This window comes from Heterocephalus glaber, unplaced genomic scaffold, assembly GCF_053883595.1.
Source record: "Heterocephalus glaber isolate CG9 unplaced genomic scaffold, H.glaber_assembly_v1.0 deba00001058, whole genome shotgun sequence".
NCBI lineage: Eukaryota > Metazoa > Chordata > Mammalia > Rodentia > Bathyergidae > Heterocephalus > Heterocephalus glaber.
In genome coordinates this window covers 2640623-2666575 of record NW_028258184.1, presented here as the reverse complement: position 1 = coordinate 2666575, position 25953 = coordinate 2640623, and the positions used below count along the sequence as shown (strand labels likewise).

The 25953-nt window shown below is 41.1% G+C and overlaps 1 protein-coding gene across 4 annotated transcripts in view; it reads left to right on the top strand.

Annotated features, from left to right (window-relative positions):
- Positions 1 to 25953, top strand: part of Itgav (integrin subunit alpha V) — an 86690-nt gene that overhangs the window by 46997 nt on the left and 13740 nt on the right. For all 4 annotated transcript variants that reach the window (XM_087209639.1, XM_087209638.1, XM_087209641.1 and 1 more), the window contains exons 13-22: positions 2900 to 3091; positions 5628 to 5673; positions 7632 to 7739; positions 9583 to 9641; positions 11189 to 11343; positions 13506 to 13643; positions 22353 to 22420; positions 22992 to 23139; positions 23635 to 23727; positions 25583 to 25662. In XM_087209639.1, the coding sequence (XP_087065765.1) occupies positions 2900 to 3091; positions 5628 to 5673; positions 7632 to 7739; positions 9583 to 9641; positions 11189 to 11343; positions 13506 to 13643; positions 22353 to 22420; positions 22992 to 23139; positions 23635 to 23727; positions 25583 to 25662 (1087 nt within the window). The remainder of the gene's footprint in view (positions 1 to 2899; positions 3092 to 5627; positions 5674 to 7631; positions 7740 to 9582; positions 9642 to 11188; positions 11344 to 13505; positions 13644 to 22352; positions 22421 to 22991; positions 23140 to 23634; positions 23728 to 25582; positions 25663 to 25953) is intronic.

The following is a 25953-nucleotide window of genomic DNA, read 5'->3' as shown; positions in this document are numbered from 1 at the left end:
TATTGTAGCTAAGAAGTTCTGAATGTGGTTATATGTCTCTTCATGGGAAATTGTCAATGGTATGAACCCACTGTTTTATAACAGTCCCATTTCAGCAGATACAGATATTGTCTTCGTTACTTTTCTCATAGCTGAGACAAAATACCCGACACCCACAAGTTAAGGGAGGACTTTATTTACCTCAGTCTGTAGCGGTTTCAGTCCATAATTGGCTGGCTCCAAGGCAGGGTGGCATGGCAGACAGGCATCACAGAGGAGAAACAGTTCATGGAGCGCAGCAAAGGGCAAGACAAGCCTCTTTCTGTCCCTTATGTTATATCCACACTGCCAAGACTAGCTCGGTGCCAAGCCAGTTGGGGGACTGATTTAGCAAACATCCACCCTTAATCCTAGCATTGCACCGTGAATCAGTCACATGCTCTAGACGCAGCCACCTCTGCAAAGCCCCACCTATGGCTGCACAAGCCTTTGGGGGGACATCTGGACACAGCCATAACAGAGATCTTTAAAAAACAATGTTGACTTTCGCTATATGACTGTTTTTAGAGGCATGGAGCACAGGTTACCAAGATTTTTGTAAAGAATACTATTAAGAACTTTTTCTAGAGATCACAGAATGGAGAAGTGAATTGTTGGTTTGTGTGTGTGATCAGTAATGCATAGATGGACCCCTAAAATGTATAGGAAACTTATTAAAAAGAAATCTTTGAAAATACAGATGAGGCAGTGTCCAGGGAGAGGTCGCCTGGGCTCTGGACCACGGTCCTTCCTCGTGGACAGCTGTAGGTTAGACAATAGGAGAGTCACCTTTCCCAACTCTGCAGGGTTTCAGTGCTAGTGAACAACTAGGAGGTACATTTTGCTTCCTAAGGAAGCATTTTAAAGACTTTTGTCACCAGGAGAATAACGTAAATCAAATGGAACTTCGGGGTAAAGCTCATGGTAAAGCAGAAAGAGAACACTGTAGAACAGACCAAACCTCTACTGATGGGTAACAGGAAGTGCGGGCCAGGTTTAGGATTGTGTGTTGTATGAAGTATTATGGGTCTCCTTGCTGGGTGGCTGGGCGTGCGTGCGTGTGTGTGTGTGTGTGTGTGTGTGTGTGTGTGTGTGTGTACGTACCTGGATCTTTGTTCTTCCTAATGACATTAAGAGTCACTGCCCCATCTTCCTGTATTCCTCTCTCATTCAGCCAGGAAAGCTGTAGGTATCACCAAGAGGAGGATCAGAAACAAAACAATAAAGTTCCCTGTATAATGGCAGCAGGAGTGAGGGAGGCTAATGGCTGCTGCTCTGCAGCTGTAGAACAGCTTATGAAGCCCCAGGGTAATTTGGTGAGGTTTTTGTCTGTATCTCTCCAGAAAAATAGAGGAAGAAAACAGTCAGAAAAGAGCAACTAAAATGATCAAAGGAGGAAATAAACTGCCTGAAGAAGAGGGTTTTCCAGATGTGACAAGAAGAGAGAATTAGCATATAGGGAATGTTGAAGGGTTTAGAACATTTAAAGAATTTATATTAGTCATTCGACATCAGAGCCACCTTAAAATACTTTCCTAATGCATAAATCCATTTTGATGTTGTGTTTGCTTTTGACAGCTTTGAAAGGGCATAAAGAGGGGCTCTTTTATGTAATTTAAAACCTTGTTTTTAAAAGATAGCACATGCTTAGCTTTGGGCGTGCGGGTGCGGAGGGGTGAAGTAGGCACAGTGGAAGTGTCCTCGATCTTGGAAACAGTTTTCTAGTTTTCTAGTGAGTCAGGCAGCAAGTAGAGAAATACTGCAGAAATCCAGGTAGTGAGAGCAACTAGGCTTAAAAAAAAAAAAGCAAGCTGGCTGTGTTGGGACACCCCTGTAATTGTAGCACTGAGGAGGCTGAGGCAGGAGGATCACTACAAGTTCAAGGCCAGCCTGAGCTACACAGTGAGGCCGTGTGTCACAAAACCAAAACAAGGCCAGGTAATCGAGCGAGCGCTAGAGAGTGAGATAGAGGTGAGCAAACTGCTGCCCACAGTGGGCAAAGAAGGCCTCTGTCATCCAGGGTTAGGAGAGGCAGAAAGGTCGCCAGGGCTTGGGGGTAGCAGCAGTGGGGACAGAGGAGGTCCCTGCTCGTGTTCCCAGTGGGGACCCTCGTGGGCCGAGTGCACTGCCAAGCTGCATCCCCAGCCGGGATTGTATCTTTTCTCAGAATATAAAATTCTAGGGCCCAGGATTTATTTAGCTCAGTGGTGCCAGCCCCTCCCTAGCAACCGCAAGGTCCTGAGTTCAATCCCTGGTACCAAAAAAAAAAATTAAAATTTTATTTCTTTATGCTGTTTCAGTATAAATTAAGAAAAATAAAGATGAAATCGTTACTTTCAAATATATGAGCTGGAGTTACTTCTGCTCAGAAAAAAAATCAAAACCCATGGGTAAATAAACTAACTAGAACTGGGAGACCTGGAATGAACCTTCTGCTAAGGGTCCCTCCCTCACCCTTGGTCCCTGGTTTATTTACTTTTTTAATTTTTAAGTTTTGTTTTTTGACACAGGGTCTCACCCCCACCTCCACATGTGGCCCAGGGCAGCCTTAAACTCCTGCCTACCCCCTCTGCCCCAGCGTGGGACTGCACCCCCAGACTCTGCTCCCCCAGTGCTACAGATGAAGTATTTTAGGTCCAGAAAGAGTAGCTGGTTTGTCCCAGGGGCCGATCCAGATGATCTGGCTCTGATAGCGTGGTTTCTCCATAGTTTTGCTTGAATCTCCTGGGTCCACTGTTAGTTTGGAGTAGCTGTCGGACACCTGGACCTGTAATACGGGCGTTCGCATGTGACGGACTAAGCTGCGCCCTTCGCCCTCGCCTGCTCTCCCCTCCCGTGTCCTCGCTCACGCAGCCTCCCCTTCCTCCTCCTGCCCCTGCAGACGTGGCCATCGCAGCGCCCTACGGCGGGGAGGACGTGCAGGGCCTGGTGTACATCTTCAATGGGCGGGCGGCCGGCCTGAACCCGGCGCCGTCGCAGACGCTGGCGGGGAAGTGGGCCGCGCGGAGCCTGCCGCCCAGCTTCGGCTACGCGCTCAAGGGCGCCGCGGACATCGACCGCAACGGATACCCAGGTGCTGCAGCCACGGGGGGCTCCCTGCTGTGTTCCGAGCTGTTATTTCCAATGCACGACTCGCACCCCCGAGGGCACCGGAGGGAAAACTCCACAGAAGCCATGACCAGAGGCTGCGTGTTCAGTCCGCGCTCCTGAGATGTTGGGCTCTTCTTTTGTTTTTCACGATCTCGCATCTTTATAGAGCAGACCGGGTGAAGGATGGCACGCGTGCGGCTGTGTTTTTCTTTCAAGACAAAAGACGTTAATGTAGGAGTTGCTTTTCCTACACTAAAGCCTCAGTACTCTGGTGTAGTTGGCTTGTGTGCACTTGGCGATAAATAAGTGGGTTTGGGGTTGCGGTTTGGGCCCCCCTCTCTAAAAGGGTCCCCATCCCTGGACTAGCCCGATCACTCGGATTTTTTTACTTTTTTTTTTTTTTGGTACCGGGGATCGAACTCGGGTTCTTGCGCTTGCGCAGCAGGCGACGAAACCACTGAGCTAAATCCCCGGCCCCACTCGGATTTTTTTTTAAAATCCATTATTGCATTTAATTCTCCTCGGAAGGCTAGAATAAACACCTGGTTAGCTTACTAAGACCATGTTCCAGACGTGGAAAGAGTCGCAGAGAGGTCCTGGGCCCCAGGCTGGCCCTGAATCGCTGGGTTAGGCAGCTGGGCTCCTGTGGCCGCTGCACACGGGTGTTGCTCAGTGCACAAGCATGCTGAAGCGCTTCTCCAGATGACACGGGAGCTTTATTCTTATCTATAAATTGGCATTGTTTCGTAGTTTTTCTGGTATGAAAGCAATATGCTTCTAACTGAACTTTTAGAAAATATAGCAAACTATATCTTTCTAATCTTTTTTCCATATTCAACTATAATATGTATTTTCATTTTAAAACAAAACACTATTTATGTACTGCTTATTATACATTTTATTCACTTAAAGTATCTGGAACACCTCCCCATTTTTAAAATTTTTTTTATTTTCTTATTTTTAGTACCAGGGATTGAACTTGGGACCTTGTGCTTACGAGGCAGGTGGCGGAACCACTAAGCTAAATCCCTGGCCCAATTTTGTTATTTTTTAAAGACACGAATTTTAAATATCTCATTCTAACAAATAGCTGTATCTTATTTTTGTCTTACTTTTTGGCATTTATATCTTTATGCATAATTCTGCTGCATATCTCTGAATATTTCCTTAGGAAATTTGTGTGTGTGTGTGTGGTTTCTGAGACAGGGTCTTGCTATTGTAGTTCATGTTGGCCTTGGACTCACTGTGTAGCCCAACTAGGCCTCAAACTAGAAGCAGTCCTCCTGCCTCAGCCTTCCAGAGCTGGATTCCAGGCAGGCATGCCTGTACTACCACACCAAGCTCCTTGGGGAAAAACCCTAGAATTGCCGTGTCAAAGGTGTACACTGCTTTTTAAAGAAGCTATTGGTACACAGTGTCAAGTTCCAACCCCATTCCCTCCATAGAACTGTGTTTGTCAACTTTTTTTTTTTTTGGTAGGGGGGATCGAACTCAGGACCTTGAGCTTGGGAGGCAGGCGCAGGAACCACTGAGCTAAATCCCTGGCCCTTGTCAACTTTTAAAATACTCACTACCAATAAATAAGGGATCATTTTCCCACATTAGTGCCTTTTAAAATTAATTTTGACTATATAATAGGTAGACAGTATTATTTTAATTCAGTTAACATTTTTGATTGTTAGTATAGGTGGGCATTTTTGCTCACTTCTGTATATTTAATGATTTCTTTTTTATGTCTTTTTATTGAAATGTGATTTTGTTTTCTTTCACTCATTTTTTTTAAACTTGCTTTAAATATTTAACTCTGTATGTGTATGTTTTCCAGTTTGTCACATTATATATTTTAGGAGTAAGGAAGCTTAAAATTTTTATTTAATTCTCTCTGCCTATGTTTTCTCATATGCTTTTCTGCTTTGAAAGGGTTTCCTTGTGTTTGTTATCAAGTGTATGGTGAGATGGAGCTCCATTTCATTTTCTTCCAAATCCATGAACCATCTGTGCCAGTTACATATAAAAGCTAATGCAGGGCTGGGGATTTAGCTCAGTGGCACTGCACCTGCCTCGAAAGCGCAAGGTCCTGAGTTCGATCCCTGGTACCGGAAAAAACAAAAAAAGCTATTACATTTGGTCCTTGGTGATTTGAATGCTATCTGCTGTCACAGTCAACATACCTATATATGCTTTTTGGTTTGGTTTTGTTTTTGAAACAGGAGAAATAGGGATAAAAAAGGAACTTTACAATGAAATTATAAAATCCACAGGCATCTGTAAAGCTTTTTCCTTAGGGGGACATACAGTTCCTTATTGCTGCCTTTTTTTTACTGAGTATTCACTAAAACAATTCTTGTCTGCATGGATGAAAATCCAGTTCGTAATGAACAGTTGCACTGAGTTAGTTACTTATTTCAAGTATTTTAGACTCATCAATGTTATCTTACAACCTTTCAGTTTTGCAAATGTGTGTAAATCTTTTTCATGTACATCGAGTGTATTAACATGTTTCTTCGCCTTTCCTTTAGACTTAATTGTGGGCGCTTTTGGCGTAGATCGAGCTGTCTTATACAGGTACCCTCCATATGCTCCTCATGCTTCTGTAGTCTAGGAACGCTACAGATTATTTAGAGGTTTTTTATTATTTATTTATTTTTTTGATACTGGGGAATCGAACTCGGGTCCTTGCGCTTGCGCAGCAGGCAACGAAACCACTGAGCTAAATCCCCGGCCCTAGAGGTTTTTAAGTTAAATGCCAGTGTTTGAATTGCAGTTTGATATTCTTGATTTAAGATTTGCTGTAGGCAACTCATACAAGGAGATCTCAAAGGAAAGACTGTAGAGTTTTTATTTAGAAAAACATTCATAAATTTGCCTTGTGTTTTAAATTTTGGCCGAAAACATTCTCCTGTGTTGTAAAATCTCTCCTTCTGTATTTTTTATCTCTAAAAACTGCACGGGTGGGGGTAGGGTAGCTCAGTGGTGCGATGCTTGCCTAGCATGCCTGAGGCCCTGGGTTCCAACCAGCAATGAGAGAAAGTGTATGGGTTTATGTTTTTCCATAAAAGGCAGGAAATTACCTCGATGCTGTGCCTCAGAGTTCTGTGACCACAGAGCAGAGTGTAATGAACTGCAGTGTGAATATTTCACTGGAGCAATATGTATAAATTCATACATCTGCTTCCCGGCTCCAGACATATCCCTTCTGTATCTCCCAGTTCCACATGCCTTAGAATGTCACCTGCAAGTGGATTAAGATGTTCGCTCTTCTGCAGAGCAAGTTTATACCTGGCAGGAAAACTAACATCAGTGCTGGGAAATAGTGATTGTGTTAGGTCAGCACAATTGTGGGAGGACATGAGGACTTGAAGATTTCGGGGGTATCGTGATGCCAGATGGGCCTGTTGACCAGAGCTTACTGTATTTCTGTATAGGATTTAAACTTGTGCATCTGAACTGTGGAAAACTGTTTTTCCAGGTTGAGTATCTCTTACCTGAAATGCTTACAACCATACGTGTTTCAGATTTTGGAATATATTCATAGGCTTTACCAGTTGAGCATGGCTAATCTGAAAACCTGAAAAGACTCAAAATCTGAAACGTTTTGAGCATTGTGTTGGTACTTAAAAAGTTTCAGATTTTGGAATATCAAAGTATTTTGGATTATGAATGTTCAATCTGTATTTAGTTTTAGTTTTTTAAATTGCTGTTAATAGCTGGATGTGGTAGCAGACACCTATAGTCCCAGCACTCAGGAGGCTGAGGCAGGAGGATCACTGTGAGTTCGAGGCTGGCCTGGGCTATGTAGTGAGACCCTGTCTCAACCAAACAAACAAACAAAAAATACATACATATATATATATACATATATATGTATATATATGTATATGTATGTATATACATACATATATGTATATATATTTTTTTGCTGTTAATGAGTTTATATTCCTGTGGTAAATATTCAAACAGTACAAAAAGAATAAAAATGTATTTTTATACCAGTTGCCAGTTAATTAATATGCTCTACCAGAAATGCCCTGTGCATTAAATAAATCATGTTTATATGTGCAAGTATATCTGTAGGCACTTGCCCTGTGTTGTGGGATTTTTTTCCTCTCGCACTAAGATGATATCTTGGAGGTATCTTAGAGAGTACTTGGTATCTGCCCAGGTCGGTTTGTGGCACTAATATTTCCCGGTAGCTCGCATTGTGCTCGGCGGAGGTGTGGCGATGTCGTGGCCCATTTCCCTTCTGCTGCTTAGGACCGAGCTCAGACAGGCTGGCCAGTTTTCCCTCTTTGCTGGAGCTGAGTGGCTTCCCGGGACACAGGGCTTTTTGTCTGAAATGAGGACATTTTTGGGCAAATAGAAACGGTTGGTCATCTTATATTTAGGTTCCTATTGTTTTTTGCTGTTACAGCATTTCAGTAAACATTGTAGCATAGTTATGATGAATATACACCTAAAATGCTTACATCATTCCAATTTTTATAACATTTTTCTTTTTTCTTCCTTTTCCTTTTTAAATCTAGAGCCAGACCAGTTATCACCGTCAATGCTGGCCTTGAAGTGTCGCCCAGCATTTTAAATCAGGACAATAAAACTTGCCCATTCCCTGGGACAGGTCTCAAAGTTTCCTGGTAAGAATATTTGTGCAGTAGTAGTTGTGATTATGGTTAGTAGCTCAGTCGTTTAAGGGCTCAAATATTGCTGAACAGTTTCTGTGAAGCTACTCTGTTCTCATGACACAGATTGGGTTATAGAAATTGTTTTTCAGGGCTGGGGATTTAGCTCAGTGGTTCTGCTGCCTGCCTTGCAAGCGCAAAGACCTGAGCTCGATCCCTGGTACCAAAAAAAAAAAGAAAAAAAAAGAAATAATCTATAAACTAGCATAAAAGCATAATTTTTAAAGAATTATGATCAATGAGTATATTCAAAAATAAGGACAAGCCAATAAGATTTCAAAACTCACTTTATATTTAATTCTAAACTGGCCCTTGAACATTTAAACATTAAAGAGATATGACCCTTTTCAAATTTCCTACCTATGAAGAGCTATATGGAAAAAATTATCTTTCTCTAGCATTTTAGTTTTTCACTTATTCCTTTGCTAATGTATTCCTAAGTCCAGTGTCTGAATTCTTCTCTACAGTGTTGTTTCTGAAGTCTCTCATATGCTACATTCATGATTTTTGCCATATTTTTATTCTGCATATATTTTCTTGAGTTTTCTTTAAATTGACTCATGTTCAAAATACTTAAAAAATAAAGAAACCAGTATCTTTCTCATATATGTAGGAATAAATATGAGATTAATAACTGAAAGATCTTGACCCATGTACTGTTAAAATCACCAAGAGTGGTCTACATAGGGGGGCACCATTCATGTTCCTTATAAAAAAACCACAGAGAATTTACATCAAACAAGGAGCTGGTAGCAAGAACAATTTTATTTCAAAAGAGCTAATGAAAGATATTTTCCCTGATTTTGTTTCATAATTTTTATTGGGTTACTTGAAACATTCACTCACATTTATTGTTTTTGTTGCTTGGCATTGAAGTAGTTTCAGGCTTTTGGCTTTCAGTTTTCTTGCTTTTCTTTATTCACCTCACATGCGAAGGTGTCAATAATATGCTCACAATCGTGCTAATAACTAAAAGGCTGGAAGTGCATTGTTAACTGCAGTAGTAACTTTCATACAGTTTTGACCATGGTGCACAATAAGAAATACATTTTCACCATAATTCAGTAAACACAATGCTCACATCCATTTTATTTATTTCATTTTTCTAAGATGTTGGGCTTGGCCTATTAAACAGATTTCATGACCTGTGAAGAAACTGTAAAAAACCCTTCCTCTATCTAGAGGAGCTTGCTGGCTAAATGATGCTGCCATGAATTTCCAATCTCAGCTGTCATTTTCCTCATTTCAGTTTACTGACAGGTTTGGTAAACTCAGGCAGGGCTTGGGTGATTCCTTGTCTCCTCAAGGAAGGAAATATACCTAACTTACCAAAAGAGGAGACTGACCAGGCTGAGTGCTTCTGTGTTTGGAGAATAACAGTGAGACCCACAGGCCTCATCACGGAAGCTGCATACTGCGAGCCGCTGATCTGAGGTTGCTGCCTGTGCTGTTTCAGGCAGCCGTGGATCTAAACACAAGCTCTGTTTCCGTTGTACATGTGCACAGATATTCTCTTATCATTAGTCCCCAAACAGTACAGCACAGTTATTTATACAGCATTTACACTGAATTACTCATAGTGACATGGAGACCATTTGATGTATGTGGGAAGGTACCTGCGATTCTCTGTAGACAGGACAGCACTTTATTAAGGGAGCTGGCCACCCACTGCCATCGTATCTGCAGGGTCGGAGGGTAGTTCCTAGGCCTGGCCTAGGCATGTGATATTAGGTGATATTTTAAAATGTGTCTAAACTGGATTGTAGAATTTACATATTTTTTTAAAATTTTCTTACAGTTTTAATGTCAGATTCTGCTTAAAGGCAGATGGCAAAGGAGCACTTCCGAGGAAGCTTAGTAAGTGTCCTGTGGGAAAAAAACATACTATTTTAATGCTGCTGTATATGTAACACTTAAAAAATATTTTAAAGTTGAGCACGGCAGAGCATGCCTGTAATCCCAGTGCTAAGGCTGGGGCAGGAGGATCTCAGTTCAAAGCCAGCCTGGACTACATGCTGACAGCCTCTTTCAAAACAACAAAACAAAGAACAGTTTTAGGATATTTGAATAGTTGCTCAAGTTGTTATTGTTGTTTTTAATGAATGTTACATTAAATGTTAAGAAATGTTTGAATGTTTATATTTAAAGACATTTAAGATGGCAGAGTAATTGCTTTCTTGGACAACTCTTGAGCCAATTCAGAATAACACATTTATGAATGAGCATGAGCCAGAGAGCCACAGAGCGGCCCGTACACTGCCTTTGGACATTGGCCAGTCAGCTGTGGGGAGGGAGTTACTTTTTCAGTAGCTGGGGAGACCCCAAAGGAAAAGGAGTGAGAAGACAGGGAAGTGATTTTGGTCACTGAACTTGACTCCCTTCCCCTCCTACCTCGAGTCCTGTCTGAGCCAGCACAGGTGGCAAATAATTTGTACTCTTGTCTCTCCTTAAGAATCTATTTAAAGAACTGAATCTTAGAAGGCCTTAGTCCTGACAACTGTTCTCCAGGCTCTCTTTGGCTTTTTGGCAGTGCTGAGGTTTGAACACAAGGCCCCGTCTGGGAGTGCGTGCTAAGCAAGCACTCCATGGAGCTATATCCCCAGCGCTTTTTATTTTTCACTTTAAGACAAGGTCTTGCTGAGTTGCCCATGCTGGCCATGAATTTAGGATCCTACTGCCTCAGCCTCCTGAGGAGCTAGGATTACAGGCGTGTACTCAACTTGAGATGGAACTCAACTTGTGCTTCTGACTCTTGACTGCACATTTATTTGTGAATGATCCTCCACCTCTCATGCTCCACGTGTCACATGCTTCATGAGGAACTTATTTATCTGGTCATTCACTGTGGTAGCAGGAGTTGCAAGTGACCCCCACCATTCATCCGTCCTTGTGTTTAGGATGATGGTACAGGTGCATATTCATGAACACTTCATCGGGAGGATGGCCAAGTCTTGCAACTTGGACTGAGGGTAGAAGGCGCTGCTGTGGTTGGCATTGTTGCTGCTGGGATGGGACCCAGGGCCTGGCACGGGCTAAGCAGAACTCTGCTGTGTCTGCCCTCCTGCCCCATGGTGGAAGGCTTCATTCACATGCGTTCTACCCTCTGGACTTCCTCCTTCCTTGGCCTATGTGAAATTTTTCAGCTTACACAATTTTTCATTTGATATTTCTTTACAACCATCATTATTTAGCATTATGTGCATTACTTTGGGAAGAGTCAGATTAATTATTATTAAATATTTATGCAGAATTCATATGGTGTCATCTCACTGCAGTACCCAGGCTTGACTTAGCAGCTGATCACTTGTCAGAAATCAGTTTCTGTTCACATGCAAACTCTAGATACCTAGAACAGGGATCTGTCCGTAGGAATATGTTGGTTATAAATCCTTTGATCTGTGTAGACTTCCAGGTGGAGCTTCTTTTGGATAAACTCAAGCACAAAGGAGCAATTCGCAGAGCACTGTTTCTCCATAACAGGTCCCCAGCTCACTCCAAGAACATGACCATCTCAAGGGGGGGCCAGAAGCAGTGTGAAGAGCTGGTGGCCTATCTGCGGGTGAGAGACACTTTCCTGCACCTCTGCGTTTGCGGGTTACTTAACACCTTTTCTTTTTTAGTGAAATTATTTCCACTTCCTATGAATTGGTGTTTAACCAAAGTGAAAAGCACAGAGCAAAGATGCAGTGGAGAAAATCTGGCATTTGAAGTGTGAAAGTGCTACATGTGACAGTGGGTGGATGTCACAGAAGCCAAATTAAAGATCAATGTATTCCCTTAAATGATAGGCTAATGAATAGTGGATTAAAAAATGGGAAAAAAAGAACAAAAATTCCCCACAAAAATTAGAATTAAATAGGGCCAGGGATTTAGCTCAGTGGTTCTGCCACCTGCCTCACAAGCGCAAGGACCCGAGTTCAATCCCCGGTACCAAAAAAAAAAAAATTAGAATTAAAAAGGGACATAAATAACTGCAGATAAAGTAGGGATTAAAATAACAATATCATGAATAACCTTGTGCCAATATGTAGGAAAATGGAGGCAGAAATTCTGAAGCAAACAAAACACCACTGCCATGAGAGGAAACGGGAAGCCTGGACAATCCTACAACCATTTTAAATAATTGAATTGCTGTTAAGTAATCTTTATATAGGGCCCGGGGATTTAGCTCAGTGGTTTCACCACGTGCTGCGCAAGTGCAAGGACCGAAGTTCGATCCCCGGTACCAAAAAAAAAAAATCTTTACACAAAGAAAGCACAGGCCAGGGATGGGTGTTTACAGGCTTACGAGACATTTCTAATCTTAAACAAACTCTTCAAAAAATAGAAAACCTAAAAAAATTTCCACCTCATCCTGTGAAATAAAGAGTTCTTACCACTTTGACTGGTCATAGATAGTACAAGGAAATGGAATTTCAGGCCTGTTTTATTCAAAAATACCTGTGTACAATTACCAAATCAGTACAAGCGAACTGAACTCCAACAGTTCATAAAAGAAGACAGATAGGTCAGGCAAGATTTATTCTAGGGTAACGTTCAGAATCTGGAATGGGAACTTACTCCATGAAGAGACTGAAGTGAGAACATGACCTTCTTACTTAGAACAGAAAAAGCTTTGGATGAAACTAAATAAGTATTCACAACTTAAGAAACACAAAGACAAAGTTATAACTATAAGGAAATAGAATTTTTAATGTACACAAAGCCATCAATAGCTATTAATTTGTCCAGATGTGAATTCGTGGTGCGCTTACACGTTGCTGACGGTAGTGTAAGTAGGAAGACCGGAAAGTAACAAAGTAAGATAGAGGTGACAAATCTTGTCACTGTGTATAAAATAAACACTGCAACAATTTTTGTAATAGCACAGGCACACCCAAAACAACCTAAATCCCCTTTGACCGAAAATGACTACATTGCGATATATTTACATAATACAGTGTTGCTCAGCCACAGGTTTGATCTTAGCTATCTGCAAGGGCACTGGTGAATCTTAATAAAAGTGTTCGACAGGAAGCAAATCACAGACTACATATAATCCCTTTTTCAGATAAAAGAGGAAAAAGCAAACCTGAAAAACATATTGTTTACAGACATATACAAAGTAGCAAAAGCTGGATTTACCAGACCTATATACTTTCGGCCCCCAATAGTTTGAAAATGTAAAAATTGATGATGCATGGGACACAAAAAGATGTCTAAAATTTTACCCCCCAAAATGCGATCATAGAAAAGCAAACAAGGGAATAGCAAAGCTAAAACTCAATAGTCCTGCCGGGGATTTAACTCAGTGGTTCCTCCGCCTGCCTCGCAAGCACAAGGTCCTGAGTTTGATCCCTGGTACCAAAAAAACCCCAAAACACTCCATAGTCCTTACTCCGAGAAGGATGGCAGAGGGATGGGAAGGGAAGGGGCCACTGGGTGGCTCCGGCATGTCAGTGTCATTCTCAGTACTGTGGTGGGCGGGTGCTTGGTGCTCATCTCATTAACATGTCTCGTGTATGTCATGTGAGTAGCATATTACATCGTAAAACAAAAACTGTTTAGAAGTTCTCACTGGTGACAACAAGTTCTCCAAAGACCAGCTCTTACTTCGCTGACATAACACCGTTTCTCACTTTGGAAGATGTGAAGGCCATTCAAGAGACAGCACAGCTGGCTTGGGGTTTGCGGTGTGGATTTCCCTGGATAATTTAGGTCCATGTCGTCTTCCTTTCCTAGGATGAATCTGAATTTAGAGACAAACTCACCCCGATCACTATATTTATGGAGTACCAGTTGGATTATAGGACGGCGGCCGATGCCACAGGCCTGCAGCCCATCCTCAACCAGTTCACGCCTGCCAACGTCAGCCGCCAGGTACCGCACTGCCGAGGCAGGAGGGTTTCTGGCTTTGGCTTTTTTTGAGATGGGGGCTTGCTATGCAGTTCAGGCTGACCTTGAACTCAGTATGTACCTGATGCTGGCCTCAAACTTGTGGTGGTCCTCTTGCCTCAGCCTCCCAAGTGCTGACATTATAGATGTGCACCACCACGCCAGGGTGCTAGCTTTGGCTTTTTGAAGGTCTCACAGCTCATGCCTCTAGCCATCATAAAGGCTTGCTTTCCTAAAGTCGGGAGATGTTTGGTCAGAGAAGTTAGAAGGGGAAGAATCTGAATTTTTAAGGCAGAGATACTTAAACCCAGTAGGAACTTAGTGCAGACAGAGAAAGACAGTTGTAGTTCATGTATGTAAAACAGTGCAAGAAAAAAATGCCAGTTTATTTACACAGTGTTTTAGTATTTTGCTAACCATCTCTGATACTTCTGTTATCTTTTTCTTTTTTTGGTGTTTTCAGAGCTAGGTGGTCCAGGCTGGCCTTGAACTCACGATCAGCCTGTGATGGGCTCCTGAATGCTAATACTAGTGTTATCTTTGATGCACATTTTCACTGTTTAAAAGAAGTGATATATATTCACATGTACACAGAGAGTACATAAGTAGCTCTTTTCAGCTCTGCTCCTAGTACACACCTATAATGCCAGCACTGGGGAGGCCGAGGCAGGAGAATCACCATGTTGAGGCCACACAACCGAGTGAGACTCTGGCTTCCTTCATGGGTCCCTCCTTTCCTAGGTCATACCACAGACTCTCCTGTTGTACTCTGTCTGCAGATTACCAGTGCCCAACAGAAATACAGTATACTGCAAGCCACATTTAAAAACTTTAAGTTTGCTGGTTAGTGATGCTTTTTAAAATAGAAAGAAAACAGGTGAGGTTAATTTGAATAAGTTATCTGCATTAGTTCACCAGGGCTACCTTAACAAAGTACCGTAGACCCAGTGGTTCAAATAACAGGAATTGATTTTCTCAGACTTCTGGAGGCTGGGAGTCCACAGTTAGGCTGTGAGCAGAATTGGTTTCTCTGAGGCCTCTATCCTGGGCTGGCAGGTGCACCCCTTCATGTTCACTTGGTCTTCCTGCCTGCGTGTGTCTCTCTGGACTCCTGTCTTATGAAGCACAGGGCAGCCATGCTGGATGACAGCCAAGCTTGACCTCACTTATTCAGCGCTCTAGAGACTTAGCTGCAAGCACAGCCCGATTCTGAGCTACTGGAGGACAGGACTTCAACATAGGAATTTGGGGCACACATAATTCAGCCCATGACAGTATCCAGAACATCATCATTTCAACACATAATCAACTTTAAAATTATCAATGAAGTATTTTGCATTCCATTTTTTATAATCTCCCAAATCCCAAGTGTATTATACACTTAGAGCATATATAAATTCAGATGCTAAGTTTTTTTGGAAATTTTGTTGTATTTAGAATTCATATAACTTACAGTTGAAAAAGTAGATGTATACAATTAATTTGTTTTAAACATGCTAGAAGTTTTTTGGTAGTGGATTCAAATACTCATTTTAAAATTTAAATTAATTAAAACTAAATACAATGTAAAAATCAATACCCCCATCACACTTGGCACATTGCCAGTGCTCAGAAGCCACATGTGGCTACCTAGTGGCAATTCTGTTGGACAGAGCCAGTTTACCGTTTCATCCTGCCGAGTTACAGACTGAATACTGCTCTCTGCAGCATGAATATTTCCCTCCATTTTTTTTTTTTGGTACCGGGGATCAAACTTGGCTCCTTTCGCTTGAGCAGCAGGCAATGGAACCACTGAGCTAAATCCTGGCCCTTCCCTCCATTTTTGAAGTTCGACTATATGTAGAGTTGGTACTCCATGCAAGACATGAAGTGTGGACGTGCAGAGACTTGTTTCTGTAGGCATGGAAGATGCCGCTTTGTGGAGCATCTCTCCTCAGAGCACACGTTCCAATACTGCAGTTGCTCCAATGGCAATTAAGTCCCTTTTCTTCCCTGTAAAGTGGTAATTGGCCAAGTATCCCTCTACTGCTGTTTCATTAGTTATTTATGCAAATTTCAGATGCATACCACGTCACTATTTCATTGATTATATGCAAAATCCACTCCTTATTGCTGAACTGAGCAGTGATTTGTAACTAGCATGACAAAGAATCATCATAAATTTTTCTAATGGTTGTGATCTTTTCTTTTTCCCTGAAGCTTACAGCAACTGCTTATGTCTAGGTGATTGAATTAATTCACATAGATTTTCAGTTTTCATCCTAATTAAGATGGCAGTTCAGATCCCTGTCATATAATGCTATTCTAAGTCCCTTGTGACTTAGAAGCATATAATCATCGTCATTTTTCAAGAATTCCTTTCATTATTCTTTCCCCCTCAAAGTCCTTTCAACTCTACTTTTAATCTGCCTCGCACTCTTTTTATCAGGGTCTGAAGCCCTTTGGATGCCAGGAGACAAACTAAGACTGGCTTCACCTTTATTTCTCCTTTTCTCAATTTTTGTATTTTCTCTTTCACACCTTCTGCTTCCCTTTTTCCTTCCTCCTCCCTCCCTCCCTCCTTACTTTCCTGCCTTTTCTCCCCCCGCCCCCAGGTTTTTCCATACTGCTCCAGCTGGTTCAGTCTCCCGGCAAGATCCAGGGAAGAAATAGTTCAGGTTTGGCTTTGCTCACCTGTCTCGACCATTTTAGTGCTTGAGGTTCTTTTCCTTTTCTTGCTTCCTGAATGGCCATGCACATGCTGGGCTCATTTTGACTGCGTCTTTCCCCTTTGGTCTTCCTCTCTGTATTGCCACAGTCAGTCTACATATCCTCACTCTCTGTCCTCCACACCCATATTTTTGTGAGAAATTCTGGAAGGAAGCTTATTTTTCCCAAGCTCACACAGCTTAACCAGCAGCAAAGCCAAGATGAACTCTTGACTGCCTTTTTTTTTTTTTTTTTGCTTAAATTCTTTTATTGGTACATTTTAGGTATACAGTACATTTACATTTATCATTGGGTGCTTGTACCTGTATATGATGTACCTTGGTTCTTATTTTTTCCCCATTCTCTGTGCGCCCTTCACCCCTCTACCCTTCCCATTTACATACTTCGTTTCCTTTTTTTTTCTTTTCTCATAATTTTTCCTTTCCCCATCTCTTCCCACGACCCCTACCCCTTTGAACCTTTTCCTATTTCAAAGTATCAATTATTAGTTATTAATCCTTTTAATCCTTATTTACACTCTCAGTTTCTCACACTAGAGAAACTATTCGGTATTTACACGTGTCTTGTTTATTTCACTTAAGAGGATGGCCTCAATATGCATCCATTTAGCTATAAATGACTCTAGTTGCTCGTTCTTTATGGCTGAGTAGTACTCCATTTTATAAAAAAACCACATTTTCTTTATCCAGTTTCCTGTCGATGGGCATTTGGGCTGTTTCCAAGCTTTAGCTATTACAAACTGTGCCGCAATAAACATGGGTGCACATATATCACTGTGGTATGACTCTTTTAATTCTTTGGGGAAGATCCCCAGCAGGCGAATACCTGGGTCAAATGGGACCTCCAGCCCTAGTTCTTTGAGGTATCTCCATACTGATTTCCACAGTGGTTGCACCAGTCTGCCCTCCCACCAACAATGGAGAAGGATTCCTTTCTCTCCACAGCCCCACCAGCATTTGTTATTGGTTGACTTCTTGATAGCAGCCATTCTTTCTGGGGTGAGGTGGAATCTCAGTTTTGTTTTCATCTACATCTCTCGAATGACCAGTGATGTTGAACATTTTCTCATATGTTTATTTGCTGCTTTTACTTCTTTGAGAAATGTCTGTTCATTTCAGATGCCCATTTTTGAATTGGGTCTTTGAATTTGGGGGGGTCTGATTTTTTTCAGTTCTTTATATAATCTAGATAGTAGACCTTTGTCTGAGGTACACCTGCTAAAAATTTCTTCCCATATTGTAGGTTGTCTGTTAGCTCTGTTGGTGGTTTCTCTTGCAGTGCAGAACCTTTTTAATAAGATGAGATCCCAATTGTTGATTCTTTGTGCTAGTTCCCATGCTACTGAGGGTTTTTTTTTCCCATTAAGTTTATTGGTACATTTTCAGTATAAAATACAGTTACATTCATCATTGGGATCTTGTACCTTTACATGAGTCTCTTGGTTCTTATTTTTTTCCCCTTCCCTTGCCCTCCCTTCACCCCCTCCACCCTTCCCTATTTGCAAAGACCTTGTTTCCATTTTTTTCCTCTTCTCATATTTTTTCCTTTCCCTTTTTTCCCTTCCCCTACCCCTCCCACTTCCCCTGCTCTTTTAGACCTTTTCTTCCTGTTACACGGTATCAGTTATACATTTTTAAAATTACAATATTAAGATCTAGGAGACATTACCAGATTTTACAGAATTTAAAAGGATATAGAAAGCATATTACAAAAATCTTTTTTGAAATAAATTTGACAACTTCTAAGAAGTAACTTAGAAGACAAATTAATGAAACTAACTCTGGAGGAAATATAAAATTTGAATAGCACCTATTAAAGAAAGTATATTCCTAGCTTGAAAACCTACGTATATGACAACAGTAGGCTCATAAACATTTTAACTGATAAATTATATCAAACATTTAAAGCAGAAAAAAGAAGGAACACTTTTCCCCTCATTTTAGGAAATCAACATTGTGCTAATGCTAAAACTGGATAAAGATAGTAGAAGAAAAAGGTATGAACATAGATAGAAATTTGTTTAACAAAACAAACTTAGAAGTCAGATCTGGCAGTATGTAGAAAGTGGTTTTACTATAGGGATGGCAGTGTTGGTTCAGCATTGGAAGATCCACCCCTAAAAGTAATCATTTTAACAGAGGAAAGGAGAAAGCCATATGATCCTGTCACTAGTTGGAGAAAGAGTATTGGACCAAATTCTATAGCTGTTCATGGTAAAAGCTATCAGGAGGCTAGAAGTACAACAGAACCTTCTCAACAGATCAAAGACATGTACTCCATACTTCCAACAAAAACTCCTTCTATGAATGGAGATGATACAATGCTTTCTCCCTAAAGTGGGGAACAAGGGCATATATGCCTACTCTTCATCTGTCCATTAGACTTTGAAACATAGGTCTAAACCAAAATAGTCTGGCAATAAAATGACACAACTAGGATAGGATTGGCACAGCAGAAGCAAAATCTTTATATGTAGATGAAATGATCATCTACAGAGAAAATACTAAGAAATCTCTAGGAGCCTGTAGAACTCGTACTTGAATTTAGCAGGAGTAGAAAACACAAGGTATATATAAAAATTCAGGTCTGTGTATACTTGCTATAAATGAAGAACTGGATATTGAAATTTAAAAGTTATGTAGGAGTACAAAGGACCCAGAAAAGCCAAAAACAAAAACAAAAAAACAGTGTTGGAAAATGCTTAGCACCCAATTTTAAGACTTCTTCTAAAGCTGCAGTAATCAAGGCAGTGTTGGTGTAAGGAAAGACATATAGATCATTAAATAAAACAGAGAATCTAGAAATAGAACCACACATATATGGTTCACTGAGTTTTGAAAGATTATTTAACATTAGCATTTTGTAGAATATAAACTCGATTCAAGAGCCAAGGAAGAGATAGTGTCTTCACCAAATGGCACTAGAACACCTGGTATCCATATATAAAAAATTAACCTCAACCCTTTATTTCCATACATGAAAATAACTTGAAGGGATCTATGAACCTAAATAAGAAAGCCTGAAAGTATAAAACTTTAAGAAGAAATTATAAGGGAAAATATTTATGAATTCAGGGTAGGCAAGACCTACCTAGGATACAAAAAACATGATGTATAAAAGAAAAAAAATTGATAAATGAGATTCCATCAAAATTTTGAACTTTAAATGACATCATTAAAATGAAAAGTAGTCCTTAAACAGACCATATTTACAATGCATATAACCTATGAGCTGAATATATAAAGAATTCTTAGAGCTCATTAATAGACAACCCAATTAAAAAGTAGACATAAGAAGATGATAAATAGCCAGTATAGCACAAGGAATGGTGTGCAACTCTAGAATCAGAAAAATACTAATCAGTACAATAACAAGATTGAATTATACACTCATTAGGGAGATGAAGTCAAAAGTTTTAAAAGCCTTGTCATGACTTTTTCTTTTTGTTGGATTCTCCCCCTTTGCGTTTAATTTGTCACACCCAATGGATTCATTCTGCTGAGTTTCCTGGGGTTGTGATCCTCATTGTCTTTTCCTAGGGTATTGTCTAAAATTTTTTGGAGTGTCGGTTTGGTATTCATGAAGTCCCTGAGGTGCTCTTTATCATGAAAGTATCTTATTTCTCCATCAATTTTGAAAGATAGTTTTGCAGGGTACATCAATGTGGGTTGGAGGCTGTTTTCTTCTAGGGCTTGAAATACATCACTCCAAGCTCTTCTTGCCTTGAGGGTTTGCATTGAGAAGTCTGCTGTGATTCTGATGGGCTTTCCTTTGTATGTGATTTGTTTCTTTTCTCTCACTGCTTGTAGAATTTTGTTCTTCTGTTGGATTTCTGGACTCCTAACTATTATATGCCTATGTGTAGATTTTTTTTGATTAAGGCTAACTGGAGTCCTATACGCTTCACCTATCTGTATGTCAGGTTCTTTTCCCCTCCTTGGGAGGTTTTCTGCCATCACCTCTGTGAAGAGTTTTTTTATGTCATCTGCACTCTCTCCTCTTTCCTCATTGACTCCAATCAGTCTTACGTTATTCTTCTTTGCATCGTCTAGCAGCCGCTGGATTGATTTCTCATGTTCCCTCACAATTTTAAAGCCATTTTTCTTTTCCTCCTCGCTAATTGCAATCTTATCTTCTGTATGTGAAATTCTATGCTCACATTGGTTCATTCTGCTGCACAGACTTTAGATGGAGTTTTTAATCTCTTGGAAATCTGTTTGCATCTGTTTTATGGATTCCATTTGTTTCCTATGTTGGGATTCCATCATGCTCCTCAGATCCTCTATTTTTTTATCTGTGTCCTCTCCAGATTTATTAATCATGTCTTGCACCATGAGCAAAATCTTTGCTGTTATCTGAGTAATTATTTCTGATTTAATTTTTCCCAGATGCTCATTTGTTGCCAGTTCAGAGAGTCCAGGTGGTTGAGTATCAGAGTGTTCCATCTCATTTCCCTTTGGGGTTGCTGTAGGTGATCTGGAAGTCTGTTTTTGAGGCTTATGTGTCTTCTCATTTCCAAGGCGGGGGTGGGGGGTGTGCTTCTGGCGCCCATGCGGCTCACCTTCTCTGCCCTAGGAGCTTGGGATGGCAGCGGGGCAGCTTCCTTCCGGGTGCTGGGACCGGCTGAGCTTCACTGCCCTAGGAGCCTGGGATGAAGGCTGAGGTTTTGTTCATAAAATCTTTTCCTGTGCCAATGTCATCAAGAGTTCTACCTAACTTATCTTCCAGCAAGTTTAGTGTTTCTGTCTTAATATTTAGATCTTTAATCCACTTCAATTTTAGTTTAGTGCATGGTGATAGGTATGGGTCTAGTTTTAATCTCTGGCAGGTTGAAATCCAGTTTTTCCAACACCATTTATTAAATAGGCTCTCTTTCCTCCAATGAGGGTGGTTGGCTCCTTTGTCAAAGATAAGGTGGCTGAGTGTGTCTGGAGTTGTTTCTGCATCTTCTAATCTATTCCACTGATCCTCGGGTCTGTTCCTTTGCCAGTACCATGCTCTTTTCATGACAGCAGCTTTGTAGTATAGCTTCAAGTTGGGGATTGTGATACCCCCAGCCATGTCTCTGTTGCCCAGAATTGCTTTTGCTATTCTAGGTCTCTTCTGGTTCCAAATGAATTTTTGGATTGTTTTCTCTAGCTCTGTGAAGTATATTGTTGGAATTTCAATCGGCATTGCATTAAATCTATGTAGCAGTTTTGGAAGTATGGCCGTTTTCACTATATTGATTCTTCCTACCCAGGAACAGGGGATGTCTTTTGATTTTCTTATATCCCCCTCAATCTCCTTTTTCAAGGTGCTGTAGTTTTCAGTGTAGAGGTCTTTTGCTTCCTTTGTTAGATTAATTCCTATATATTTCATTTTTTTGGATGCTATTGTAAAAGGAATTGTTTCCCTAATTTCTCTCTCAGTGAGTCTGCTATTTGTGTATAGGAAGGCGATTGTTTTTTGAGTGTTGACCTCATATCCAGCTACTCTACTGAATCTGTCACTTAAGTCTAGAAGTCTTTTGGTAAAGTTTTTGGGGTCTTGTATGTAAAGTATCGTATCATCAGCAAATAATGACAGTTTCACTTCTTCCTTTCCTATCTTTATTCCTTTTATTTCTTTCTCTTTTCTAATGGCTGTGGCTAATGTTTCCAGAACAATATTGAACAGGAGTGGTGATAGTGGGCTTGACTTACTTTCTTGTCTACCCTAAACCGTGCTCCAAAATATTAACAGCTGATTTGAGAAGAAACTAAAAAGTTCTAAGTAATTGTATCCTGTGACTCTTGTTCCTTCCCATTGTTGACTGGCTATGCTGGCCTGTTTATAATCAGTGCCAGTGGTCTCTTTTGCCTTCAGGAATACAAGCAAGGTGATGAATGTACATGAATCATTGCATATGTTTATTTACGTACACACACATAATATAATAATGTACATCACCTATACAAGTTAATTGCTACTTTTACATTTTACAAAATGAAATGTTTTTTGTAGGCTCATATTCTACTTGACTGTGGTGAAGACAATATCTGTAAACCCAAGCTGGAGGTTTCTGTAGATAGGTAAGTTTTACTCCAAACGATTTATATTATCATACAAAATTTAAATGGAAGAGCACCTTTTCCTAATGAAAGCATTAATATTTTAATGAGCATTAGTTATAGTGTTTTCACTAGTTGCGCTGCCTGACAGTTTTAGAACTATTCAGCTTTCAAGTAGTGTCACAAAGTAACATTGTATCATCTGAAAGATACATTTCATTGTAGACATACTCTTAACTCAAGGGATGTCCTTGCCATTTTATATGACATACGTTGGGAGGTTTATTGTGAAAATTTATGACAAGTAATTCAGCTGTTAGAAAAATTATCAGGGAATTAAAAAGTGCATAGAGATATAAAATTGCTACAGGAATATGAATAGTGGTGGCTTACTAATGGCCCCGGTGTTTTCTCTGTGGAAAGTAGAGTGAGATTTGCAGCAGCGCGCTATTTTCTGGTTTGCACTGAGGCGCGAAGAGGCTTTTCACACGCATCCTGGGACCACCGGGCGAGTCCGGCTGTCTCTGCCTTCACCCGCCCTTCGCTCCTCAGGCAGCCTTCGCTCACTGTCTGGATTTGTCTTCACTTCCAGTGATCAAAGGAAGATCTATATTGGGGACGACAACCCTCTGACATTGATCGTGAAGGCACAGAATCAAGGAGAAGGCGCCTACGAAGCCGAGCTCCTGGTGTCGCTGCCCCCGCAGGCCGACTTCATCGGGGTCGTGCGCAACAGCGAGGTGAGAAGTGGGAGCCTGCGCGCCTGCGCAGTCTGAGTAGCGGTGTGGAGCCGCTCCCCTGCTCAGCGAGCGCAAGCTTAGCTGGTCCTCCTGGGGCTAAGTGCGCAGACAGAAGCGTGCCTGTCGCACATGCTGCCTTTAAAGCCTAATCGCTAGCGTGATGCATTGATAGAGCGTTTTTAGAACAGCTAGCAGAGCGCCTGAAAATGAGGTCAGAGAGATAAAGCACCTAAGCCAGCCCATCACAGTGTTTGTGGGGCGCGCGCTGTGGCTGTGCGTCCGCGTCCCGTAGGGATCTTTCAGAAACATGTGCACCTGTGGATGAGGCCATTAACGCAGTTCTGGCTTCTCTCTTGCTGTTTGCTCAAATACATTTATTTGCTTCATAAAGAAACGTAAATAACTGCTTGATACTGTGTAGGAACTATGTTACAGTGGTCTCTGCTTTTCTGCCTGCTAATGTCCTTTTATATCCTTTTTCTTTGTCCCGCAAAGGCTTTAGCAAGACTCTCTTGTGCATTTAAAACAGAAAACCAAACCCGCCAGGTGGTGTGTGACCTAGGAAACCCCATGAAGGCCGGAACCCAAGTAAGGCGTTTTCAATGAATTCATTTCCTCCACACACAAATAGAATACCATATTTTTCTCTGGGTTTATTCATAGTAATTTTAAAAAACACTTCAAAATAATGTCTTTAAATTGGTTTTCAGGGGCCGGGGATTTAGCTCAGTGGTTCCACTGCCTGCCTCGCAAGTACAAGGTCCCAAGTTCGATCCCTGGTACCAAAAGAAAAAAAAATAAAAATAAATTGGTTTTCATTTAGAGTTTAATAATTAGCAGAGTTCTGTTAGTTTTAACCAAAATACTAAAATAAGCAATAAACTGCTCTTTATGCAGCTTTCTATTTGGTAAGTGGATAAGAACGTGGGTTAAGAATTGAAATTTTTTTTTTTTTTTGGTACCAGGGATCGAACTCGGGGCCTTGTGCTTGCGCAGCAGGCGACGAAGAACTGAAATTTTAACTTTGGCATTTTAAACTGTTGCTTTAGCCAGGTGCAATGACATGCACCTGTAATCCAAGTTCCTGGGGAAGCTGAAGCAGGAGGATCTCCAACTTGAAGCCAACCTGGGCAATATAGTGAGAATGCCTTGTAAAAAAAAAAGTTAAATTGATGGTTAAATGGATCATCAGAGGCCACTCTGGCAAATACCAGGACTGTTATTCTTTGTTGAGATGGAATAGGGTTTCGTCTTAACTCGAAACCCTACAGAGGACGTTCCACACAGAAGGCAGAGCTGCATGGGGCTCCATCCGGGTTGTTGGTGAGGCCGGGAGCACGGGAACTTGGGGAGAAGCACCAAACATCTCTTCTCAAATCCTTTGAAAAGGAAGCAGAATACAGCTTGTCTTTTCCCGGTGTCTGGGGGAAAATTACAGAATGTGTTGTGTCGATTTTATCATAAATTAGTTTGATGCCAGATTGATATCGGTAATGTGAAGATCTGCATTACACAGGGCTCCCACGCTTCTTTACGTGTGATTTTCAGTAGAAGCATCTTGGGGGAGAGGGCCTGGCGGAAGTGCATTGCCTTCTTCCCTTGCACTCAAAGTGCCCTGACGGCGGGGCGCCGGGTCCTAACCTGTCATCTTCCAGGCTCCCAGGGTGCCATTGTCTGGTCTCCCTCACCTCCCGGGAGCCCACTTTCCTGTGTGCAGTGGGTGAGACGCATGGCTCTGGCTCTGGCGCACCTCACCCCCTCCTCGGCCAGGCTCTTCTCTTCCTGCAACCTGCCCAGTTCCCCTTCCCAGCCCCTTGGGACAGTTCGGTTCTTAACTTCCTCCTACTGACTCCCTGTGCCTAACTGTTACACTTTACCTGGATCAGTAAACATCTGCTTTTACATCTTTTAGAAAGGCAGTTGATATCCTAGGATGGCGTAATTATGATTAATAACTTGTTAAATAGGCTAGTTTTGGATTAGTGTAAGTATGTTAAATAAAAAAGATTGAATAGAAAATCAGATGTACCCTGGCATGGTGGCAAAATTGTGATCTCAGTATTTGGGAGGCTGAGGTAGGTTGCAAGTTCAAGGCCAGCCTGGGCTACGTGAATTCAAGGCCAGCCAGAAAGCTATAGAGAGAACCTGCATTTAAAAACCACACCCCAGGCCAGGCATTTAGCTCTGTGGTTTTGCCGCCTGCTGCGCAAGCGCAAGGACCCAAGTTCGATCCCTGGCACCAAAAAAAAAAAAAAACACCCCAAAAATCAGATTTAATTATCCTCTTTGACTTTTATTATAAACTCAGAAAAACTGTTTTTTTTTTTTTTTTAGAAAAACTGTTTTTTATAAGTTTTTTTTAATTTGGGCATTGGATTGGAAATGTGCAATTTCCAATTTCAAGTTAGTGACTAACGTTTCCATCTTTTTCTTTTGCCTTCAGCTCTTAGCTGGCCTTCGTTTCAGTGTACACCAGCAATCAGAAATGGATACTTCTGTGAAATTTGATTTACAGATCCAAAGGTGTGCAAATAACTTATATTAGCTTATGTAACTATTGAGCAAACATTAATAATATGTAATGTATTTTAAATATTATGGAATAATAGAGATTCAGACTTCAGTTCTTGATTATAGGATTCATGAAAATCAATATTTATATTATGAGAATAACTTGTCAACTTTGAGTTCATAAAACAAAGTTAAAAATTAGGAAATAAGGGCTGGGGATTTAGCTCAGTGGCACTGTGCCTGCCTTGCAAGCACAAGGTCCCAAGTTCAGTCCCTGGAACCAAAAAAAAAGTTAGGAAATAA